Genomic DNA, 19,103 nt, shown 5'->3' on the forward strand with positions numbered 1-19,103 from the left:
GGGAGAGCACGGAGCCGCGGGCAGCTCGGGGGGGTTTGGTGTGTCAGCTGCAGGCAAGTCCTCGCTGTTTGGTGGCTGGAGCTTTCACACAAAACCCCTGAGCCCCTCGGCTCCCGACGGGGAACATCGGGTCAGTCTGCCTCGACTGCTGGGAGCCCCGCTCGGCCCAGCAGCCCACGAAGCACATTTCTTGGGAAGGAGCTGAGGCAGGGCAGACCCTTCGGTTGGTGTTCAGGACTGGGAAGGAACCCAGGGCTTTGCTGTGCCTCTGCCAGGCCACAGGCTTAATTTTTGCAGCGCTCCTTAATCCCACGCCTCTACTGCAGAAATCGAGATAGGAGCAGTCAAAGGATCTGCTCACCCTCGCTGGCTGCGGCTGGAAGGGGAGACGAGGCTGCCGGGAGGTGACGCAGGGAGAGCTACCCAGCAGCGGGCAGGAGAAGGGCAACTGCAGCCAGGCACGGGCACCGCACGGACAGACGGACAACGCCGAGCACTGCGCACGCGGGCTGGCTCTGCTGGCCTGGGGAACAGCTTGCCGGGAAGGGGACACGGCCAGAGGAGCGCTGGGTCCGGCGTAGCCGGGTAAAAGGCACCCGCACCATCTCGCACAGAGCCGGCCTCGGCTTTAGGGCTGCGGCTGCACCATTTGGCAGGCCCTGCAAGGGTACATGTATCATTTATAACTGACTGTACCAGGCATCCAAACTCCAGCGATGAATTTACTGCCTCAGCACTTCTAAGCGACACAGGACTCAACCAGCGACGTGCCTTTCCTGGCTCGGCTGGCAAGGTTTGCATTGCTGCTTGTATTTATGGGCATTTTTCTACTTGGCAGGAGCCACGCAAAGAGCAACCCGCAGGCTGTGAGCAAGCTCAGGGGACAGGTTTTCCTGGCTGCAGGGTCCTGAGCATTGCGTGATCTCTCAGGGGTTTTTTTTTTTTGATAGACATTTGGTCTCCAAAAATCTAAGCTGCGAGTCCAGGACTACGCCTCTGCTCTTCCAGCTGGCCCTGAGATGGAGCTGGGCGGAGAGCGGGTCACCACGGGGAGATGCCTCCTCCTCAGGACCGCCACGGCCTGAACCGAGTCACAGCCCCTGCCAGTGTAAGAGGCTTCTTTTTTTCTGTAGATAACCCTTCAACGTGAATCCACTACCTCTGCTGGCAACGGAACTTAAAGGGTTAAACAAGACCAGCCAAAGTATTTTTTTTAAAGCTACGAGATTTTTCTGCACTGAAGCATAGAGAAACAAGTAGATTTTTAGCTTAGAAAGAGCTGAAAGCTGCTTCCTACTATTACCCTGCTTGTACCTGGGCTGCGCTCCTGCCGGCACCGCTGAGCGTGTCCCGAGACCCCGGCCCCGGGAGGACGCGTGACGAGCAAAGCCACGGGCTCCGGGCCAGGGCCAGATGCACAAGGGCTTGTGCAGGCACCTCACACGCCAGCAACTCGCAGCCCACGGTTCCTAAGAAATTGCACAAACCCAAAGCTGTTTTCTAATAGCCAGGTCCTTCCTCAGCGAGGTGCTGGACACGAGATCATCTCTCGCTCTGTCTGCTCACGCGTCAGGCCTCCCCGCTCCGGGTCTGAAGGGCACCCAGCCCAACGGGACAGCGAGGGGGAAGGCAGAGGCAGATCTCCGGCCAAGGAAGCCGAGCGAGCGAAGCGGGAGCGATGTTCCAGCTGAAGATACACCGAGCGGCCTTGGGGGGGGGTTATGCGCACCTCGTTACTGTCGAACCGGGCATCAACCAGACGTTTGACCCCTCAGAGGATCAGTCTCCAGCACAGGGGAGAGCCCGGGCTTTACCGTTGCCAGAGCTCCCCGAGACTGATCGGAAACGCATCTCAGCATAGCAGGTCAAAGGTACACAAAACCAAAGGTAACTTACAGCTAAACGGTTTACAACTGAGCCAAAGAAGAGCCAGCGATACCTGCGAGACGTTCTGCTCCGCAGCTCTGCAACAAGCTGGCTGGATTTTTCCAGCAGGTTATTTCCACGGTAGCAAGAGAACCGCGGCCGACTGCCCTCTCCTGCTACCGGCACTGCTACCACGGGCGGTACCACGTGTGTTTGCGAGGATGGGTGACGGGTGAATGCGAGTGAGGGAAGGGACAAAAGCTACGCTTGAGCTTCACATGGTAACGGGCGCCCTTCTATTTGTGTATTAATTTAGCGTGGAAAAAGCGAAGGGTGTTTGTTACGACATGCCTGTGCTGCTGTATGAAGCTGCGTTACATGTTTTGCTGTGTTCAGATTGACATGCTTCCAAAAAAAATTAAATAAATAAAATCACTGTGTTCCAACCCGTGTTTGTCCTGGAGATCGGAGTCTTCCAGACTCATACGCCCACGGCTGCAGGAGGCTACGCGCTGCAAGGAAGTACTCCCGGGATTTCTAGCAAGTAAACTGAAGTTTAAAAACCCTCAAGAGACCTGGAACAGATTAAAATGAGAGCGACTGGGGGATGATAAGCAACTCTCCATTGCAATATCTGAACACCAAGGTCGCAAAACAAGGGCCAGAGGGTAGAACAGATAAGGTAAGCAACGAGGCAAGTCTGAACGGCAGCGTCAAAACTGCACCCGGCAGCTGGATCAGAGCTCTGCAGGGTGAGGTCTTGGCTCAGCCATGATGGAGAGTCCCTCAGAGCTTCAGCAGCAAGATATTCTGAACTGAATGAAAAATACGGGAACTCGCAAAGCGCAGAAGGTTTTGCTACCGGGAGAGGCTGAGAAATACCATACTAGTGAGGAACAGCGAGAGTACAAATCTTTATTAAAAATAAGATCCTATAAAATAAAATAGGAAAGCAAAGGCCTTTTTCCACTCGCTTCCTCCCTGCACGCTTCTGTTGCTTCAGGTCACTTCCATGGCTTGAGTCCTTAATGAAGACTAAGGAGTTACAGCAAAGTCCATGCTGGAAAACAAGGAATTAGGCCAAGTAACACAACTGCATAGAGGCAACACGGAAGGAGAATTTTCTTGGCCATCTGTGAAAAGGCAGACATCTCGGAGCGTCTGTAAACTGCCGGCGGATCGGGAGGCGTCACACAACTCTCCCACACCTGGAAGAAAGAGAACTCGGGATGTGAATCACCTCACGCCTCCCTCGGCGGGCCGCTCTCGAGGCCAAGCCCCGCTGAACACCCTGAACGGTGGATGCTGAGGCACAAGACCAGGTGAGCCTTGCTCCGCTCTGTCCTCTCCCTAACAGCTCCCTCCACAAACAATTTAAAGTTTTGAGATTGTCTTTTCCCGGGGGCAGCTCACTTCAAGTCAATCCCGGAAAGCCCCAGCGTTAAGTCTGAGGCGCTGCCCAAAGCCCTGGGCTAGCCAGAGGGTTTCGTACTCCGCCTTACCCGACAGCTCCAGATTACTGCACCAGTCTGTAGGTGATGTAGCGGCCCGCAGTCTCACTCGGTCTTATGATCTTCACTACCTACAAGGCCAACAGAAGGAACTCAGGAGGGAGAGAAGCCGGCGGCGAGTTTCCCCTGCAGGGCTTCCCTGCCTGACACAGGCGCGCGCTCGGGCCCACACAGCGTGGCTGTAAAGCTGCGGCACTCGGCAGCCACAGAGACGGCCGGCGCCGAGCTCCCTGCTTCAGCCGGGGATGGAGCGTGGATGTGCGGCCCCCCCGGTGCAAGGGGAGGGGGAGATCACAGAGCGTGGGGCTGGGGTCACATCTGCTGGCTGTCACCAGCCGATTCAGCAGGCAGCCGAGACCCCCATCTCCTTGCTAGAAGTCTGCTCAGCTTACACACATCCGTACCTAACCTACAACAGCTTTTACAGCTGAAAGAGATACCGTTCCTGTCTCCAAGAGTTCTGAAATACGGTAGCGGACCTCCCCTCCTTGCCCTGCTCACAGGGAACTGCTGCCTGAGTCTATTTCTCTCTTACCTGACCACGCTTTATTCCGAAGTACCGGGCCACAGGATCCCCGGCCTGTATCCTCGGGAGCTGGTTCTCTCTCAGCTTACTGCGCAGGGAGTCAAGGAGAAGCTCCCCCAGCAGAACACGCAACCGGCCCAGGCGCCCGTTCGTTAGCACAGCTCACGGAACAAAGTAATAAACCGGCGCACGTGGATGCATTAATTTTCAGCCCAAAGCAAGTACGCATCGCACCCAGGCAGGAAGGGAAGGAACAAACGAAGGATACTATCTGGCCAGCAGCTCCGTTACTTCTTCCTTTGTCATGACGACGTGCTCCGGGACCAGCTGTAAACAACAGGGGAGAGAGACTGTAAGATTAGAAAGCCAGAGAAAGCGACTGGCTCCTCACAGCGGCGGGAGAAGCAACACGTTTGTAAGGAAGAAAACTACGACTGCGTCACTCAGCCCGGCCTTCCAACCGAGAGCAGGTCGCAGCCGGGGCTGATCGTCCTGCCCTTGCTCCACTGCCCGACACTGCTCACCTCGTGCTCTGTGATGTTGATCAGAAGCTCTTGCTGCAGGAACTGCTCCAGGATGTATTTGGGAGCCATATCTACCAGGGACTGGAAAGGGAAAGGTGTGTCAGCCCTGCCTGCGCTCAGATCCGCTCCTCAACGAACAGCAGTCACCGCAGGCGTGGGATCACTTCGCGTCTGCTCACACAGACACAGCTACGCAGGCAAAGAGCGCACAGATCTCGACCACTGGCAAATATCCCCTTTTCTCTCACCCACCTCTGCTGTTCTGGAACCAGAACCAGTCGTTCTGGTTACATACACCTTGATGTTAAGCAAGAGCCTGTATTAAGGCACAACAGGCTTTAGCGAAAGATTTTATCTGGGAGGAAATTCTAGGCTTTTATTTACCTAAAGCAGCACTGAAAAACAGACAGGCAAAACATCCACGGCCCACAGTAACCCTCCGCCTCGGAGGCAGCCTTCTTTCTCGGCACTCTGTACCTGCTTTGCCGAAGGGGTCATGCCCTGCTGTACCACGATCAGCGCTCGGGTGATGTTCTCCTCCTGCATCCTCTGGCAGTACATCTTGATCGTCTTTATTCCAACCTTGGGCTCCTCTGGGAAAGGAGCCAGCCCCAGGGTTACACAGAGCCCTCCCTCGTTCCCTCAACCCCTCCAGAAAGCAACGCCGTCCCTTCGGCCCAGCTTCTGACCGCCCCGGGCAGAGGCAGCGCGGCCCAGGGAACCGCGGCCGCCCCCGGCGCCGGCTCCGCTCACCCGGGAAGAAGACGAACATCTGGTCGGTGGGATCGTCGTTGTGAGCCACCAGCACCGTCAGGTCCGTGCGCCGGGGCCGGCCCTCGCTGGGCTTGTCACCGAACTGCGCCTTGAACTCCTCCAGCGTCTGGTCCAGCTCGTCCTGGGTCACCAGGTAGCCCCGGTCGTGGCAGAGCTGCCGAGAGCACCCTCGGGTCAGTGCGACCCGCCCTCACCGCTCCGCCGGGGGCACCGGGGCCGGGCCGGGCCGCCCAGGCACCGCCAGGCCGCCGCCGAGCCCCTGCTACCCCGCACCCCCGCCGGGTCTCGGTCTCGGTCTCGGTCTCGGTCTCGGTCTCGGCCCCGCCGCCCAGCCCGCACCTGCATGATGGTCTTACGGATCTTCCACAGCCGGTACGTCTCCTCCTCGTCGTCCATGGCGCCCGCCGCCCGCACCGCCCTAGGCCCCCGCCGGCCGCCCGCCCTAATGCCTGCCCGCGCGGCGACAGGCGGCGCCGGGGCGGCCGCGGGGGCCTCGGCCGCGGGGGCTCCTGGGAGTTGTAGTCCGGCGGCGAGCCACCTCCCGCCGCTCGCTCGGTGCGGGGGTCCCTCTTCCGCGGCCGGGGCGGTTCTCCGGCTGTCTGCGTCCCGGCCCGGGACAGGCCGCGGCCCACGCACCGGTCAGAAGGGAAACCGCCGCCGCCGCCGCCGCCGCCGCCGCCGCCGCCGCCGCCGCCGCCGCGGGGGGGGCCCGCCCCTTGGTCTGTCCCTGCACCCCCTCCCCCCGCCCCCATGGTCTCGCCCGCCCCGCCGATAAACATCCCCGCGGCCACCCCGCCCTCCTTGCTCTTCCATTGGTCAGCTTCCCATCCATCATCCGGTCGGGCACGCCTCTCTGCGCGCTGGCTGGCTGCGCGGCCGAAAGAGGCGGTGCCTCCGGCCGTCCGAGCCGTCGATTGGCTGAGGGGCCGGGGGCGGTGGGGCGTGATGGGATGGGGTCGGGCGGTGCGGCGGGCGCTGCTGTGCGGGGTAGCGGCGGCGGCGCGGGGCCCGGTCCGGAGCATGGTGAGTGCGGCCCGGCGGGGCCCGCTCCGCTCCGGGGCCACTGGGGCCGGGCCGGCGCGGCGGGGGCTGCGGGTCGGGGTTCTGCCGGGCTGCCGCCGCGGCCGTGAGGCGCCCCCCCCGGGGGGACCTCGTGTGTCCCTCGGGGAAAGCGAAGGGCGCGGAGCCGCCGGCCCCAGGGCGGGGATGGAGTGCACCGAGCTGCCGGTACGGGGCCGGTCGCTGCGGGGCTTCCCCCCCCCCCCCCCCCCGGGCCGGAGGGGACGCGGCGGGGGGCGGCCTCCGGTGACGGCGTCTCCCGGTGCCCCCGCAGTGTGCCCAGGCGGAGGACTGGCGCTCGGCCAAGGCCATCTATGACTTCCACGCCCGAGACATCGATGGCAACGACGTCTCCCTGGAGAAGTACCGGTAGGAGGGAAGGGCCCCGGGGGCAGGAACGGGGCTCAAAGGGCCTCGGGTGCGGCGCCGGGCGGTGCTTGAGCCGCAGCGGGACGATCTATTGCATAACCCGGGAGAGCGGCTTGTTTACGGGCGCCTTCCCGCCTCGCCCCGCGGGGGGGTGAGGGTCTCTCCCGGCTCCTGCCGGGGAAACGGCTGCTGATTCACCCCCTTTTGCAGAGGCTACGTCTGCATCATCACCAACGTGGCTTCCAAATGAGGAAAAACCGCTGTAAACTACACTCAGCTTGTTGACTTGCACGCCAGATACGCTGAGAGGGGTTTACGCATCCTGGGCTTTCCCTGCAACCAGTTTGGAAAACAGGTATGTGGGGGAGCGGGGCGAGGGCTCCCCGGGAGCGCCAGGACAGCCCTTGAGCTGCCGGGCTCCCTGTGTGGCCCCGGGACATGCGCAGAGTGCCCCTTCTGTTCCCTTCCTCAGGAGCCCGGGGACAACGCTCAGATCAAGGCATTTGCTGAAAGCTACGGTGTGAAGTTTGACATGTACAGTAAGATCGATGTCAATGGGGACGATGCCCACCCGCTCTGGAAGTGGATGAAGGACCAGCCCAAAGGAAGAGGCACCCTGGGCAAGTGAGTGCGGGACGGGGGAGCTGCGGAAAGCAGCGGCCCCACGGCAGGCAGGCAGGGAGGGGTCGGCTCTGGGCCGCTCCATCCGAGCGGCTGGCCTGGCTGCAGCAGGAGGAAGGGTGTTTTCTGCCACAGCCTGCCTCACTCCTGTTTTTTTTCTCTCCTAGTGCAATAAAATGGAACTTCACTAAGGTAGGATACAGCTGCCTTCTCCCGGGCTTGCCTGGGTCATACCCTCACTCTTTGGGGGGCTGTGGGGAGTCCCTGAGGCATTGCAGGGAGGAGGGATCCTCACATGCGGGCTCTGCTCTGTGCGGTTACCCTGGATGTCGGGGTCAGAGTGTCCCGAGGGGCTCCTGCGCTGTCCCGGTCCCTGGAGACCCTTACGAGCCCCTAGCCTGGCTATCTCCAGCCCTGTCCCAGAAGGGCAGTAACCAGCTGAGGGGGGAGCAGGTCTGCCAGGGGCTACAGCTCCGTGGGCAGGATCTGCCCCAGCGAAACCCCCTGTAAGCAGCTCCCTGGGCTGCTCTGCTGCTCCCGCAGGGCTGCAGAGCCCATGTTACAGCTGGGCTCACTCGCCCGGGTGCTGCTTCACTTCCACAGTTCCTCATTAACCGGGAGGGCCAAGTGGTGAAGAGGTACAGTCCGATGGAGGATCCCTACGTAAGTCTGCTGCCGGCGCGGTTGCTGCTACAGCTCTGCCTGACCCACGGGAGAAGGGGAAGTGCGACACTGCCAGCAGCTCTCTGCAGATCACGTCTGCAGAGAAACACGGCAGCACTGGGGCTGAGCACTGCTCTGGCGCAGGCTCTGCTGCTGTGTCTCGGCTCTCTTCCTCCTTTGGCTGGGGGAGAAGAGGCACCCCTGTGCTCAGGGAGGGGGGAGGTTCGCTGTGGAACCAGGAAAAGTGGGTGCCCAGCACAGGGCGGGTGGGTGGTTCCAAGCAGTCCCTCTGGGCTGGGACGGAGGGGGCTTTGGGCGTGTTTTTGGGGCAGTGATGTTCTAGCACCGTGCTCCCTTCTTTCTCGCAGGTGATCGAGAAGGACCTGCCTGCCTACCTGTAGAGCTGCTCATCTCACCCCTGCACGGTCCCTTCGCCCCAGCACCGGCCCTCCTGCTGCCTGTGGAACCTCCTCATCCAGCCCCGATGACGGTCTGTCTTCAAGCCAGCTTGCTGGTGAGGCAGACCTGAAGATCTGGCGTGCACTTGCTGGAAGGTGGCTTCACGGGGCCGGCGGCCGCTGCTGGGCAGCCCTTTTCTATGGGCAGAGAGCAGGATCTGCTGTCCCCTTGCAATAAACACAGTAGAAATGACCGGTTTTGTCTGGGTGTGGAATTGAGGGGTGGATGGGGCTGGGTCTGCTGCGCTGCTCCCAGGGAGAACCCAGAGCTTTGCAGGGGAGCCAAGACCTTACGCAACTCCTGAGCCCAGCAGGGATAATCCTCATTAGTGCTGAGCGGGGAGCTGCACACAAATCCTGCATCAGCCGCTGTTCCTGAGGGGCTCCCGGGGGAAAAGCCAGAGCAGGGGGAAGGCGTGTGTGTCCCCTCTGGGACTGCAGCTGGGATGCCTCCTCGCCCTAAACCAGCAGGTATCTGCCCCGATGAGGCAACTGGGTTGTTTTTCTCTGAGTGCAGCTGAAGGCTGACAGAGTACAGGCAAAGTCTGGGTGCTCAGCGGCGTGCCCCTGGCCCCGATACCCCTCCTGGCCCAGGCAGGGCAGCAAAGGGGACAGTTCCAGCAGTGGCGCAAGCCACGGCCAGCAGCAATTACTGCAAAACAAAACCGAGTCGTGTTGGGACATGGTGAAATACCTCACCTAGCCGGAGACGTGTCCGACTGCAGCGTGCAGGACCACAGCTACATCCATCCTCCTCGGGAAGTCTCGGCTGCAGCTTGTTGGTGTTTGCAAAGGCGCAGCCTTGTCTGGCCAAGCCCACGGAGGGCCAGCGTCTCCCATGGGCAGGGAGAGCTCGTGTTTTACAGGTGGTTTGCTGTGCAGGAGCGCCGCGTTGCCTCCTTTCCCCAGGGTCTGGGGGGGGTGCTGGGTCTCCCCTTAACATCCACAGCCCCCAACCACGCCGGGCCCCCACAGGGAGCCCTGTCCTCAACGCGGGGCCAAGGGTAGAGTGGGGAAGAGCCGCAGGGTCCTTGCTGGGGTCCGTCCCCCCCCAAGTCTGATCCCCCCACGTGGCTGCAGCCCGGCATGTCAAGGATGCCGGGAGGATCCTGCTCCGGCCTGCCTGACCGCTCAGCCCCCCCCGGGGTAGGCAGGCTGGTTTCGGGAGCCGCCCCACAGCCCGACTCGGTCTCGCCATGAACTCCGTTGGCAGCACCGCGCTGCCAAGACATGGTTGCACAAGACGAGGTACGAATTGCTCCTTCATCACGATCGCCTGCAGCTCACCCCCCGTCCCACCTCCCGCGGGGACACAGCAGGGCCAGCAGTGCCTGGGCGAGATGTCCCGGCGCCACAACAGCTCGTGATGGAGCAACACGCCTCAACAGTGGCTCCTTTATCCACGTTTTCCCCAGCAAAGCCGGGAGGGAGCAGCCCCAGCGAAGGCCAGTGCCCAGGGAGGATCCTCCTCCGCACGGCCCCTGCCTGGCTCGTCCCAGGGAGAAGGGGGTGGCTCGGGACAGCAGTCCTCAACTGCCGCCGAGCTGGTGACACAGGAGATAAACTCCAGCTGCCGGCAGGACCCTGGCCCTCGGCTTCCCTATCCTGATCCGAGTCCCAGATGGGATCCTGGGGCAGGTCTATACCTCTGGACAGACGGACAGACAGACAGAGAGCTGGGACTTACAGAAATCTCGTGTGTGGCTTCCTTTCCATTTTTACTGAGCAGAATGAAAAATTATCCTTCTGAGGCAAGTAGAAAATTCAGGAATTATTAGTCAAAGGCACATATTCTAAAAAAATCTCTTTACATATATACATCTCAATTAATTATAAATACACATAGAAAAACAAAGGCAAACAACAAGCGGATTAAAAAGTGCTAACAAAAAGGTGTAAGGGAAGAAAAAAAGGGACTCATTTAAAAATACATACAATCAGTAGGACAACTGCATAATAATTTAGTTAAAAGATATTGTTACATATTATTAACCCTGACAAAAACACAGGATCGGGGCAGGGAAGGGCTTCCTTGAAGGTGCTCTCTGTCTTTCCAGAGATCAGGGAGGGAGAATTGCATATATTTTAAAATTAACGTCAAAGCCACCAGGTCAGGCTCCGGGTGACGGCGGAGAAGTGGCCGGCGGAGGGTGCCTAGCGGGAGAATTCCTCCTCGCTATTCCTGAGTTTAAGCCTCTCTGAAATGGGTTTTCCCGGCGTCCTTTTCTCTCCTCGCTGAGAATTCAGCAAGCGCCGAGTGAACGAACCAGGACACGGGCGAAGCCAGGGCCTCTCCACGAGTGGTGTGGACTGGGACATTTTAAATAGAGGAGGGGCTGGGGAAGGGGAGAGCCTTGCTCCGAGCAGGACCAGGAAAAGGCTGTTGTGGCACCCCGAGAAAGCGGCGATCCCCGGGCGGCCCCACGGCGAGAGGTGAGCATGGCTGCCATGAGCAAAGCTAGGGGACAAGCACAAACCTCTCAGGGCAGCAGCAGGGCCCCGGGGCGGGGGCACGCAGGGGCTCCCCGTCTTTGGTGTTTACTTTGAGGTAAGGAGGTTTCCTTGAACGCAGTAAAACGCAGCCCCGAGCGGCCCCGACTGCAGGGCTGACCCCGGCCCGGCGGGCTGGTGGGAGGCAGATGCCAGCTGGGGAGGGTGGGGGGTAAGGATGAGCCCCCAAAACGAAGGGCAGGGACCAGAGCAACCCCAAAAACGAGCCCGCACGTGCATGACGCGGGGCAGGTCCGCGGTCCTGATGTGTCAGGGAAGGCAGCTCCCATCTCAGCAGGAGCTCGAACACTGCGGACGCTGACCCAAAGCACTTCCCAACAGCAAACAGGGCGCTCGGCCAGTCCCTGAGCCCTGGGGGGCACACAGGGGGGGGGTCAAGGCTCTCTGCCTGGAGGAGGGGACTCCACCAGGCACTGTAAAGCTCCAGCCCCCTCAAGACTGACCTGTCAGGGCATGGGGGACCCCAGCAGAGGCTTCTCCCGGCTGGACCGCCTTCCCCAGGTCCTCTCCGAGGAAGGGCCGGGCCAGCCAGGGAAGGTCTCGCGTCCTTCCCCTGAAAACATCCTGGTGCCACTTCTAGGAAATACCTCGATGACTCAAGGCAGAGAAAAGAAACACAGCAGAGGGGAGGCTGGCGGAGGAGCTGCCAGGCCTGGAGCATTCCTGCCAGCAGGCAGCTTCCTGCCAGACGCCTTAGATAAAAGGGAGAAAACAAAAGACACTTTCCCCGGGACCTGCCGAGGTGAGATGCTGCTGGAACAGGGATGGTGGCAGAAGTGGCTGGAGGCTACCCTCTGTCCTGGGGAGAAGGCAGCTCACCCAGCCGCTCCTGGCCGAGGGACAACGGGTTGTCTGGGGCAGTGCTTTGCAAAGCAGACCTTTGCTCTTTGGTATTGGAGGTTGAACTTGCAGCATGAGCAGCGATACTGCGCATCCTCGGTGCTCACCAGGGAACTCTTCCCTTCTGGGGCCTGGGAGCAGCTCTCACCGAGGTCAGCGGTGGGCAGGGCAGGGGATCCAGATCCAGACACCCGGGCCTGCGTCCATGGCCCAGCCAAGGACAAGCCCTACGGAGCAGGACCGGTGAGATGGCCAGGTGAAAGGCCACCACGCGATAGCAAGAAGTTGGACAAAGCACGGCCAGCCACAGCGACCTTGCGAGGCTAAAGTGCAGGACAGGCTGATGGGACACGTGGCCCTTCTGCTCCGGGGAATCCCCCCGTGGTCCCGGTGCGGCTGAGCTCTGACAAACTCACAAGCTCTGCCACGATACCGACAAACGAGGCACGGGTGCAGCCAGCTCCTGCCCTCTCCCACAGAGCCCAGGCAGCCCCAGAGGTGTCGGTGTCCCTTCCCGGGGAGGGCAGAGCAGGCACAGTCAGTTTTGCTTCTCAGCTACGCCTGCTCAGCCCTGCACAGAGGGACACTTGAGCTCAGCGGCTCCCGACTCCTCTGGGACAGCATTCCCTTCCCCTTCACCCCTGCCTTCAGACCCAGCCCTCCAGAGCAGCCTCAAGGTGCACAGCAGGGCTGGGGCAGCCCGGCAGGAACGCTGGCAGCAGCCGATGCAGACACAGTTTGGTCGGCCAGCTCTCAGGGGGAGTGGGCTCTCGCCCTTCAGTAACGGACCAGCACTCTGGTCACCAAGGTCGTTTTGGAGACCAGACGTGGCCCTGCCCAGCTCAGGGGGCAGCGGCCGCAGAGCTCTGGCCTGGAGGGCTGGGGAAGGCAGAACCCAGCTTGGAAACTCAGTAGTCTGCAGGGGGACGGGCACGGAGGAGGGGGCGTCTCTCCTCAGTCCTACACGGGCACTGACCTTCGAGCAGGACTCGAACACAGCAGAGACCATCAGTCCAGATCGGCTGAACTTGGCAGCACTCAACTCCCCCCAAGCGCATGTTATATACAAATCTATACATGCCTGACTGTATATTATATATAAATAAACTTTGCTTTAAGGAACTATAGGGTTTTTTTCTTCTTCCCTCAAAACCAGAAAAGGGTCAGTCCAAACCAGTAGAAAAGCCGGGGCTCCCCAGCTCTCACCTCTGCACCAAAGGATATGGATCCACAGCGGCCGAGCATCGCCTGGCGTGCCCAGCTGGCTTTCAGAAGTCTGGGAAAGGCCCACTGAACTGGATCACGCTCTGGCGCTCCTGGGGGAGCATGTTCTCCTGGGGGGCCCCATTTAACGTCCTCAGCATGTCCTCCAGGATCTCTCTAAAATTGATATTCCCATCCTGCTGGACGAAATCTTCCTGCTGCTGCTGCAGTGTCTGCAAGGGTCCCGGGTGAGGCAGAGGCAGATGTTCATGCAGCGAGGAGCTCAGAGGCACGCTCCCCTCCAGGATGGGGGCCGGGCTCTTGAAGGCAGAAGGGTGGCTGAAGCCAAAGGGTAATCTGTGCTGCTGGTGTGGCTGGAGAACGGGCTCCGAGGGGAAGCACAACGCACCGGGCTCTGGGTTCATCACCACGTCGGGAATGCTGTTGCTGGGAGGGCTGTAGGTCAAGTCCAGGATCTCGTCCTGGTGCAGGGAGTGCCTGGGCAGGGGGACCCCGGGCCCCGTCCGCGTGAGGTCCAGGGGCTGTGGCAGGATGGGCAGCGGCAGGGAGAACTGCGGGCTCTGCTCTTGGGCCTGGAGGAGTCGGTTGTGCTTTCGCTTCACGTTCTCGTCCATCTGCTTCAGCTCCTCCAGCACCTTACGGACACAGCTCTCGGGGATCTTTATCCCTAGGGGAGGAACACGCATCAGTCCCCACAGCACCTCGGGAAGGGACGGGGCACTGTGGGGACAGAGGGATGGGCAGCAGCGCTGGGGCCCATTTGTCAAGCACGCTCCCAGCCTGCTTCGCCTCTCGGCCGGGCTGCAGAGCAGGGAGACGGGACTGCAACCAGAGCAAAAGCAGCTCCACAGCAGGCTCGTAGCAGGCAGCAACAGCGCTGCTTCACATGGGCATGGAGGGGACAGCTCAGGCCTGGCTCACACCCTCTGCCCGGTGCCCAAATACACGTCAGGGCAGCGCCAGCTCCCCTCCTTCCCATGGGGTCACCTAAGCAGTGGGTGCTTCCAGGCCAGAACAGGTCCCTTTTTAGGAAGGGAATCTTGGCACTGGGCAGCGGGACCCCTTCTTCCTTCTCCTAAAATGTCCTGCTCCCCTTCCCCTTCCCAGCACTTCACCCACCGACTTGTTTCTTCTTCTCCTTGGTCTTGAGGCGGACGATCTGCAGGTAGCTGGTGTTGGTGATGTCTGCCATGATGCTGGCGATCTTGCTCCAGACCCGCAGCAGGGCCCCACACAGCATGTAGTAGTGACGCAGGCGCATGCCCTGGAAGCACTCCTTCCCCTCCTGGATCAGCTTGCAGCTCCTGTTCCTTCAGTTCAAATGGGAGAAAACCACCCGAATCAGCACAGGCTCTTGCGGCAGAGCAGGATCCCCCACCCACAGCCTCCCCGGCGTGGTCCTTCCCCACTGCCACAGCCAGGGACCCTCTGCCCAACACCAGCTCTGCCTTGGGGAGGGCAGGACAGGTTGGGGCTGCAGATGCCTTACCAGACAGCATGGTTACACTTCTTCAAGGAGAAGTGGTAACTGCTCTCCCAGTGCTCCTTGGCTTCCTCGGGCAGCACCTGCAGAAGAAACATACAGCATTAGAGATTTTCCACTGTCCAACATGCAGCTGAGACTTGAAATCCAAGGCTGGGAGTCAGGACACCCGGGTGCTACCACTATCTCTGCCCAATCCACAACAGGGCTACGAGGAGCTGTGAAGGGGTTACAGCAAATGCCCTTCCAAAGCCACCCCTGCCCAGAGAAAGAGGGTTTTCCCTCTCCCCACGCTGGAGGGCTGCAGCTCCCACCTACCCGCCGGTACTTCTTCTGCAGACTGTCCAGGCTCTCAGGCTGGCTTTGCTTCCCAATATTCGGCTTGTAGAGGATGAAGTTCTTCCCACGGCTCTGCTCTGCCAGCAGACAGGTGTGTTTGCAGCCTCGCATCTGTTGGGGTAGAGCTGATGGTTACAGTCACAGCCTCTCTCCCCAAGCCCATATTTCTCTAAACTAACCCCCTTCCTTCCAGGATGCAGGTTCTTGGAGGTATCTCCCAGCACCCAGCAAGAGGTCAGACATAGACCTCTTAGAGCCATGGCAGACCTTCTCCCATTGGAGTCATCCTCCAAGCTGAGGTGCCACCCTGGCAGAGCCCAGGGACCTACCTTGTAGGAGAGGTAGAACCCATCGAAGGATCCTGTCAGTTTGAGTGACTTCTCATAAGCTTCCTCCCACTTTAAGCCTCTGTCGACACTGATCTAAACAGGGACAAACAGAGGGATTCTGTAAGTTCAGGGGGCAGGACAAGTGCGTCAGTGTCTGCCTCACAAATCCCACCCTCAACAGAAACTTGGTGCTGCTGCAGCCTAGAAACAGGCACTGCCAGGCTGCCCTCCCGGGTACGGCAGCCCCGAGCCCCTGGGCAGGGCAGGGCCTCTCCTCGCCTCCTCCGTGTGACTCCCAGCGTCAGTCACCTGCTCGTGACCAAGGCAGATGTGACACAAACATGAGACAAAGCCACGGGGCAGGGGGAGGGACCCAGCAGCTCACAGCCCCAGACTGGGAAGCACTGGAGAAGACCGGACTGCAGAGATAGCTGTGCAGGCTGCCTACCTTATAAAACACGACCTGCCCATCCTGCGGGTGCCCAGGGGTCAGGAACACCTCCTTGCTCTCCTCATAGATCTCATCCACTCCTGGGGCTAAATCTGTAGAAGGAGAAAAGACTGCTGTAAGATACACCTTCCCGTACCACCTCCTCTCCCTGCAAGAGTCTCAAGATCTGTGCTGTGTGCCCGAGATGGCCGTGGCACTGCCATCAGTCAGCACAGGGAGGAACACGGAACCTCAGGGGTGCCGTAGGGAGAGGTCTGGCCACCCTTCTTTCTCCGTACCTAGGATGCCCATGTCGTATTTGCCCTCCTTCTTGTCCTTTTCAATCAGGTAGTCAAAGGTGTCAGAAAAATACTGGAAGAGCATGTTCTGCTTGTCCACTTCCAGACCCAGGATGCGGTTCAGGAACTTGGTGATGGAGCAGTCTGCAAGAGCGTGGTGGGTCAGGGAACATGGCGCAGCTGGGCGTGGAACCCACCAGCATGCTCCCAAAGAGAGCCACCCAGCAAGCCGCCCAACGTCCCTTCCCGATGGCAGCACAGCACTAATGCACAAGAGAGCAGCCCAAGGGCTGTTCCTCCAGGCTGTGGTCAGCTGCCAGGCTGCTGCAGGGAAACATGATCTGCAGTGCCGGCTAATCCCCGCAGGACCTTCCCCTCAAAGCAAACATCCTGCCCCAGCTGCACAGCAAACCCTTCGAGGCTGTGCTCCCGCGCAGACGGACCGGGTGGGCCACGACACCCCTGCCTCTCTCATTTCTCCCCCACTTTGGGCAGGAAAAGCTTGACACATACCCTTCTCCACTGAGACAGTGCCATACTTCATCTGATTGCAGCAGATCCCCACAGAGATGAGACCTTGCTTCATTTCTGGAATGGCAGAAGACAGCTTGTGCATTTTAGGGTCAAGCCTCCCCTCAGCAGTCCTGCTGCCCCTCCACCTGTGCCCATTATTTCGCAGCTCAGTCTCTCCCAGACTCTCCCCCCCTCCCCGCCTGGCAGGGTGACATACATCTGGGTGGCCAATCGCCCCGCTCACTAGCGAGCTGCTAAGCCAGCGGTACTGTTCCCTCTCTCTGACCTTCTGCTCGGTTCTTCAGACCTCCCAAACCCGAGACGAACCCAGCCAGCAAGACGCAGCAGAAGCCCCAGAGCTGGTCATGTTCTTACCATGGAAAAACGCAGCCTCCCCTCTGTCATAGCTCTTGGGCACAGGAACTCTGTTCTCCGTGTGGTTGAGGATAGTGGAGAGAACTCTGTCTAGTGCTTTAGCCCCGTACTGTGAAAGGAGACAAGAGTCATGCACGGGACGAACCTACGCTGGCAGCCCAGCAGTGGGCTGAGTGTGTCACAACATTTCTGCCGGCACTGCGGAGAAAGCCATCGCCTCCAGGAAGGCCACCGACCTGGTGGCTGTGCCAAGGGGGAAGCCGTGCGTCAGGGGCCTCCTCTGTCCCTAGGGGACCGGAGTACAGGAACCTGCACGTCCGCACCCCGGTGCCGGCACCAGCCTGGGGGCAGAGGCCCAGGCGCCCTGCCCAGCTCCCCGGTGGAGGCACAATCCTCCCACCAGCGTGGTGCTCAGATGCCCAACACTGCTGATCGGCTCAGTTCTGTATGCTGTGCATACAGGCGGGGAGCTGGGCGCTGATGCTGCTAGGCCAGATTCTGCCTGTAGATGCCAGCAATGATCTTCCTGGCTCGGGCTCCCACCGAAGGCACTTGCTAACTACTTCAACCCCTCCTCGGCTGAGCTACCCTGAGAACAGCCGCAAGTCACCTTATTCTCAAAGTTGTACTTGCTGAGGTCTCGGGATTCAGTGGCCCGGCGGTCTCCGTGAGTTAAGGCACCCTAGGAAGACAGACCAAACAAAAAGTTCTTACTTTCAGCTGTTGCAAAAGACCAGAGAAGGTTGGCCAAAGCCACGTCTCAGAAGAAGCAAGGATAAGAACGTGCTGTGGGGAGGCAGTGTTTCTCTGGAATATTGAGACTTCACCAAAGTATTTGGGGATTTATCAGATGTGAAGAAAAATTAAACAGAGACAAATTAATTATTCCATTAATTATTTCATCAGCTTTCTGGAAACAGATGGGTGTACGCTCCTGTAACAGCGGGGGAATTCCAGCATCTGGAATTGGGTTCTGCTTCCCTGAAATTCCTCCTGATGCCTTGGTTATGCATTCTTCACTTCCTTTCCCAAATCCCAGGATGCTAGAAGCCGCCTGTGTTCCACAACTGCAATGCCCTCAGTCGGGGGTGATGCAATCCCCTGTACTACTTACACTGGCCATGCCAGCAGGAACACCAAAATGGAAGCTCTTCACAGAGAACTGGAACTGACACGTTAATCTCTTTGCTGCAGGGCACTTACTAGGCTCTCCAGACGTTTTGCCACGATGGATGCAAACCTCCTCTCCCCTGCCAGCTCGGAGATAAGGAAGACATACTCTGGAGCAGAAACCTGGTTCGATCGGTGCGTTCGACCTACAGGGACATGAGAACAGAGGTGAAAGGAGAGGTTGGTACAGCCCGTCTGGTACGGGAAGGGAATCTGAGCAAGAGGTGAGAGTGCCAAAACAACTTTCCATGTCATGGCTGGTTTTCAAAGGAGATCTCTCTTGGGGGAAAAGGACAGAGGCACAGTCGCATTCATCACCCTGGTGCTGCTGAGACCGTGGCAGAGTTGAGTTTATAGCCCTGACCCTCTGGGGTGGAGGAGTGACTCCCCAGTTTGAGCTAGGATGTACATTATTTCTTTTGTGCTCACGTACTGAGGAACTGTCCCTCCCCATCCCACAGAGCCTGCCCAGGGCACAACAGGAATCCCCAGGCACCCCCGGCATGTTTCATGAGGACACACTGCTAACACGTATGGGAGGGTTCCCCCTTCCCACACTGCAAATCACTCCTGGAGTCAACGCAAACCCTCCCCACAAGATAAATCAGTCACAACTGCTTTGGGTCTGCATTTCCATCCCAGCAAAACATGGAAGCACTGTGCTCTGCAAGGTGCCGTATCTCAGAAAGCTAAACACGCCTGCCCCGGCAGCAGCACAAGCCTGGCTCGGGCGGCCACGCACGCCTTCCCTTCCCAGGGCTGCCCGAGGCTTCATGGTCTGAACCACGCTCAGGGGAAGGGGACAGTGCCCAAGAACACCCAGCCCTCACCAAACTGCTGTATGGCCCGGTCTGCACTCCAGGGCAACTCCAGTGTCATATGGACCCGGCGCTTCTGGTTTTTCACCCGTCTGTCTGCTTGGAGAGAGATACCTGAGCTGGAGGCCTCAGAGATTATTGCTACAAGCTAAGGGAGAGAGACAACAAGTGAGAAAGGAGAGTGAGGTTCCTGGACATCTGCAAAACTGCTTCAAGAAACGGCCCAAAGCCCAACGGTGGCCCCAGCCCACCAAGGGACCCAGACTCCTTGTCACCTTCCAGCAGGTCAAAGAGACAGACAGAAAGCTGCAGAGCCTTGTTGGCCTGAGGCCGGTAAGGCACAAGCACGCAAAAGACCCTCCCTTTCCTTCCCCTCTCATCGCCCCCGTGCAGATGTTCGG

The 19,103-nt window shown here is 59.6% G+C and overlaps 3 protein-coding genes across 5 annotated transcripts in view; 1 reads left to right on the forward strand and 2 right to left on the reverse strand.

Moving 5' to 3' along the window:
* Positions 1–2,767: 2,767 nt before the first annotated feature.
* On the reverse strand, positions 2,768–5,626 carry POLR2E (RNA polymerase II, I and III subunit E). The gene is made up of 8 exons (XM_050910513.1): positions 5,541–5,626; positions 5,181–5,355; positions 4,905–5,020; positions 4,428–4,508; positions 4,172–4,230; positions 3,913–3,991; positions 3,369–3,448; positions 2,768–3,074 (listed from the first exon to the last, which is right to left on the reverse strand). The coding sequence occupies exons 1-7, from the start codon at positions 5,595–5,597 to the stop codon at positions 3,383–3,385; spliced, it is 633 nt and encodes a 210-aa protein (XP_050766470.1). The 5' UTR covers positions 5,598–5,626; the 3' UTR covers positions 2,768–3,074; positions 3,369–3,382.
* A 520-nt stretch (positions 5,627–6,146) lies between these two features.
* GPX4 (glutathione peroxidase 4) lies at positions 6,147–8,558 on the forward strand. Of its 3 annotated transcripts, none has more exons than XM_050910560.1 (7): positions 6,147–6,224; positions 6,535–6,629; positions 6,840–6,984; positions 7,102–7,253; positions 7,418–7,442; positions 7,854–7,913; positions 8,282–8,558. In XM_050910560.1, the coding sequence occupies exons 1-7, from the start codon at positions 6,147–6,149 to the stop codon at positions 8,312–8,314; spliced, it is 588 nt and encodes a 195-aa protein (XP_050766517.1). In that variant the 3' UTR covers positions 8,315–8,558. The 3 variants fall into 3 exon arrangements, with proteins under 3 accessions (XP_050766517.1, XP_050766518.1, XP_050766519.1); XM_050910561.1 differs by having other exon boundaries at positions 6,544–6,629; XM_050910562.1 differs by lacking the exon at positions 6,147–6,224 and adding an exon at positions 6,390–6,428.
* A 1,507-nt stretch (positions 8,559–10,065) lies between these two features.
* SBNO2 (strawberry notch homolog 2) overlaps positions 10,066–19,103 on the reverse strand; it is a 53,727-nt gene continuing 44,689 nt past the window's right edge. Inside the window, exons 20-31 of the mRNA XM_050910504.1 lie at positions 18,715–18,850; positions 17,918–18,030; positions 17,325–17,396; positions 16,715–16,823; positions 16,340–16,414; positions 15,827–15,970; positions 15,546–15,640; positions 15,098–15,190; positions 14,748–14,879; positions 14,436–14,512; positions 14,066–14,256; positions 10,066–13,613 (exon numbers count right to left, since the gene is read on the reverse strand). Coding sequence (XP_050766461.1) covers positions 12,991–13,613; positions 14,066–14,256; positions 14,436–14,512; positions 14,748–14,879; positions 15,098–15,190; positions 15,546–15,640; positions 15,827–15,970; positions 16,340–16,414; positions 16,715–16,823; positions 17,325–17,396; positions 17,918–18,030; positions 18,715–18,850 — 1,860 coding nt within the window. The 3' untranslated portion in view covers positions 10,066–12,990. The remainder of the gene's footprint in view (positions 13,614–14,065; positions 14,257–14,435; positions 14,513–14,747; positions 14,880–15,097; positions 15,191–15,545; positions 15,641–15,826; positions 15,971–16,339; positions 16,415–16,714; positions 16,824–17,324; positions 17,397–17,917; positions 18,031–18,714; positions 18,851–19,103) is intronic.

The sequence above is a fragment of the Gymnogyps californianus genome, chromosome 24 (genome assembly GCF_018139145.2).
Source record: "Gymnogyps californianus isolate 813 chromosome 24, ASM1813914v2, whole genome shotgun sequence".
In the NCBI taxonomy this organism is placed as follows: Eukaryota; Metazoa; Chordata; class Aves; order Accipitriformes; family Cathartidae; genus Gymnogyps; species Gymnogyps californianus.

What these genes read in the sequence shown, in the direction of transcription:
- POLR2E (XM_050910513.1), bottom strand. Translation starts at nt 5,597, where the DNA reads ATGGACGACGAGGAGGAGACGTACCGGCTGTGGAAGATCCGTAAGACC. An exon ending in TCCGTAAGACCATCATGCAG is followed by an intron (nt 5,356 to 5,540) that starts GTGCGGGCTGGG and finishes TGCTCTCGGCAG; the next exon opens with CTCTGCCACGACCGGGGCTA. An exon ending in TGACCCCTTCGGCAAAGCAG is followed by an intron (nt 4,509 to 4,904) that starts GTACAGAGTGCC and finishes TTCCCTTTCCAG; the next exon opens with TCCCTGGTAGATATGGCTCC.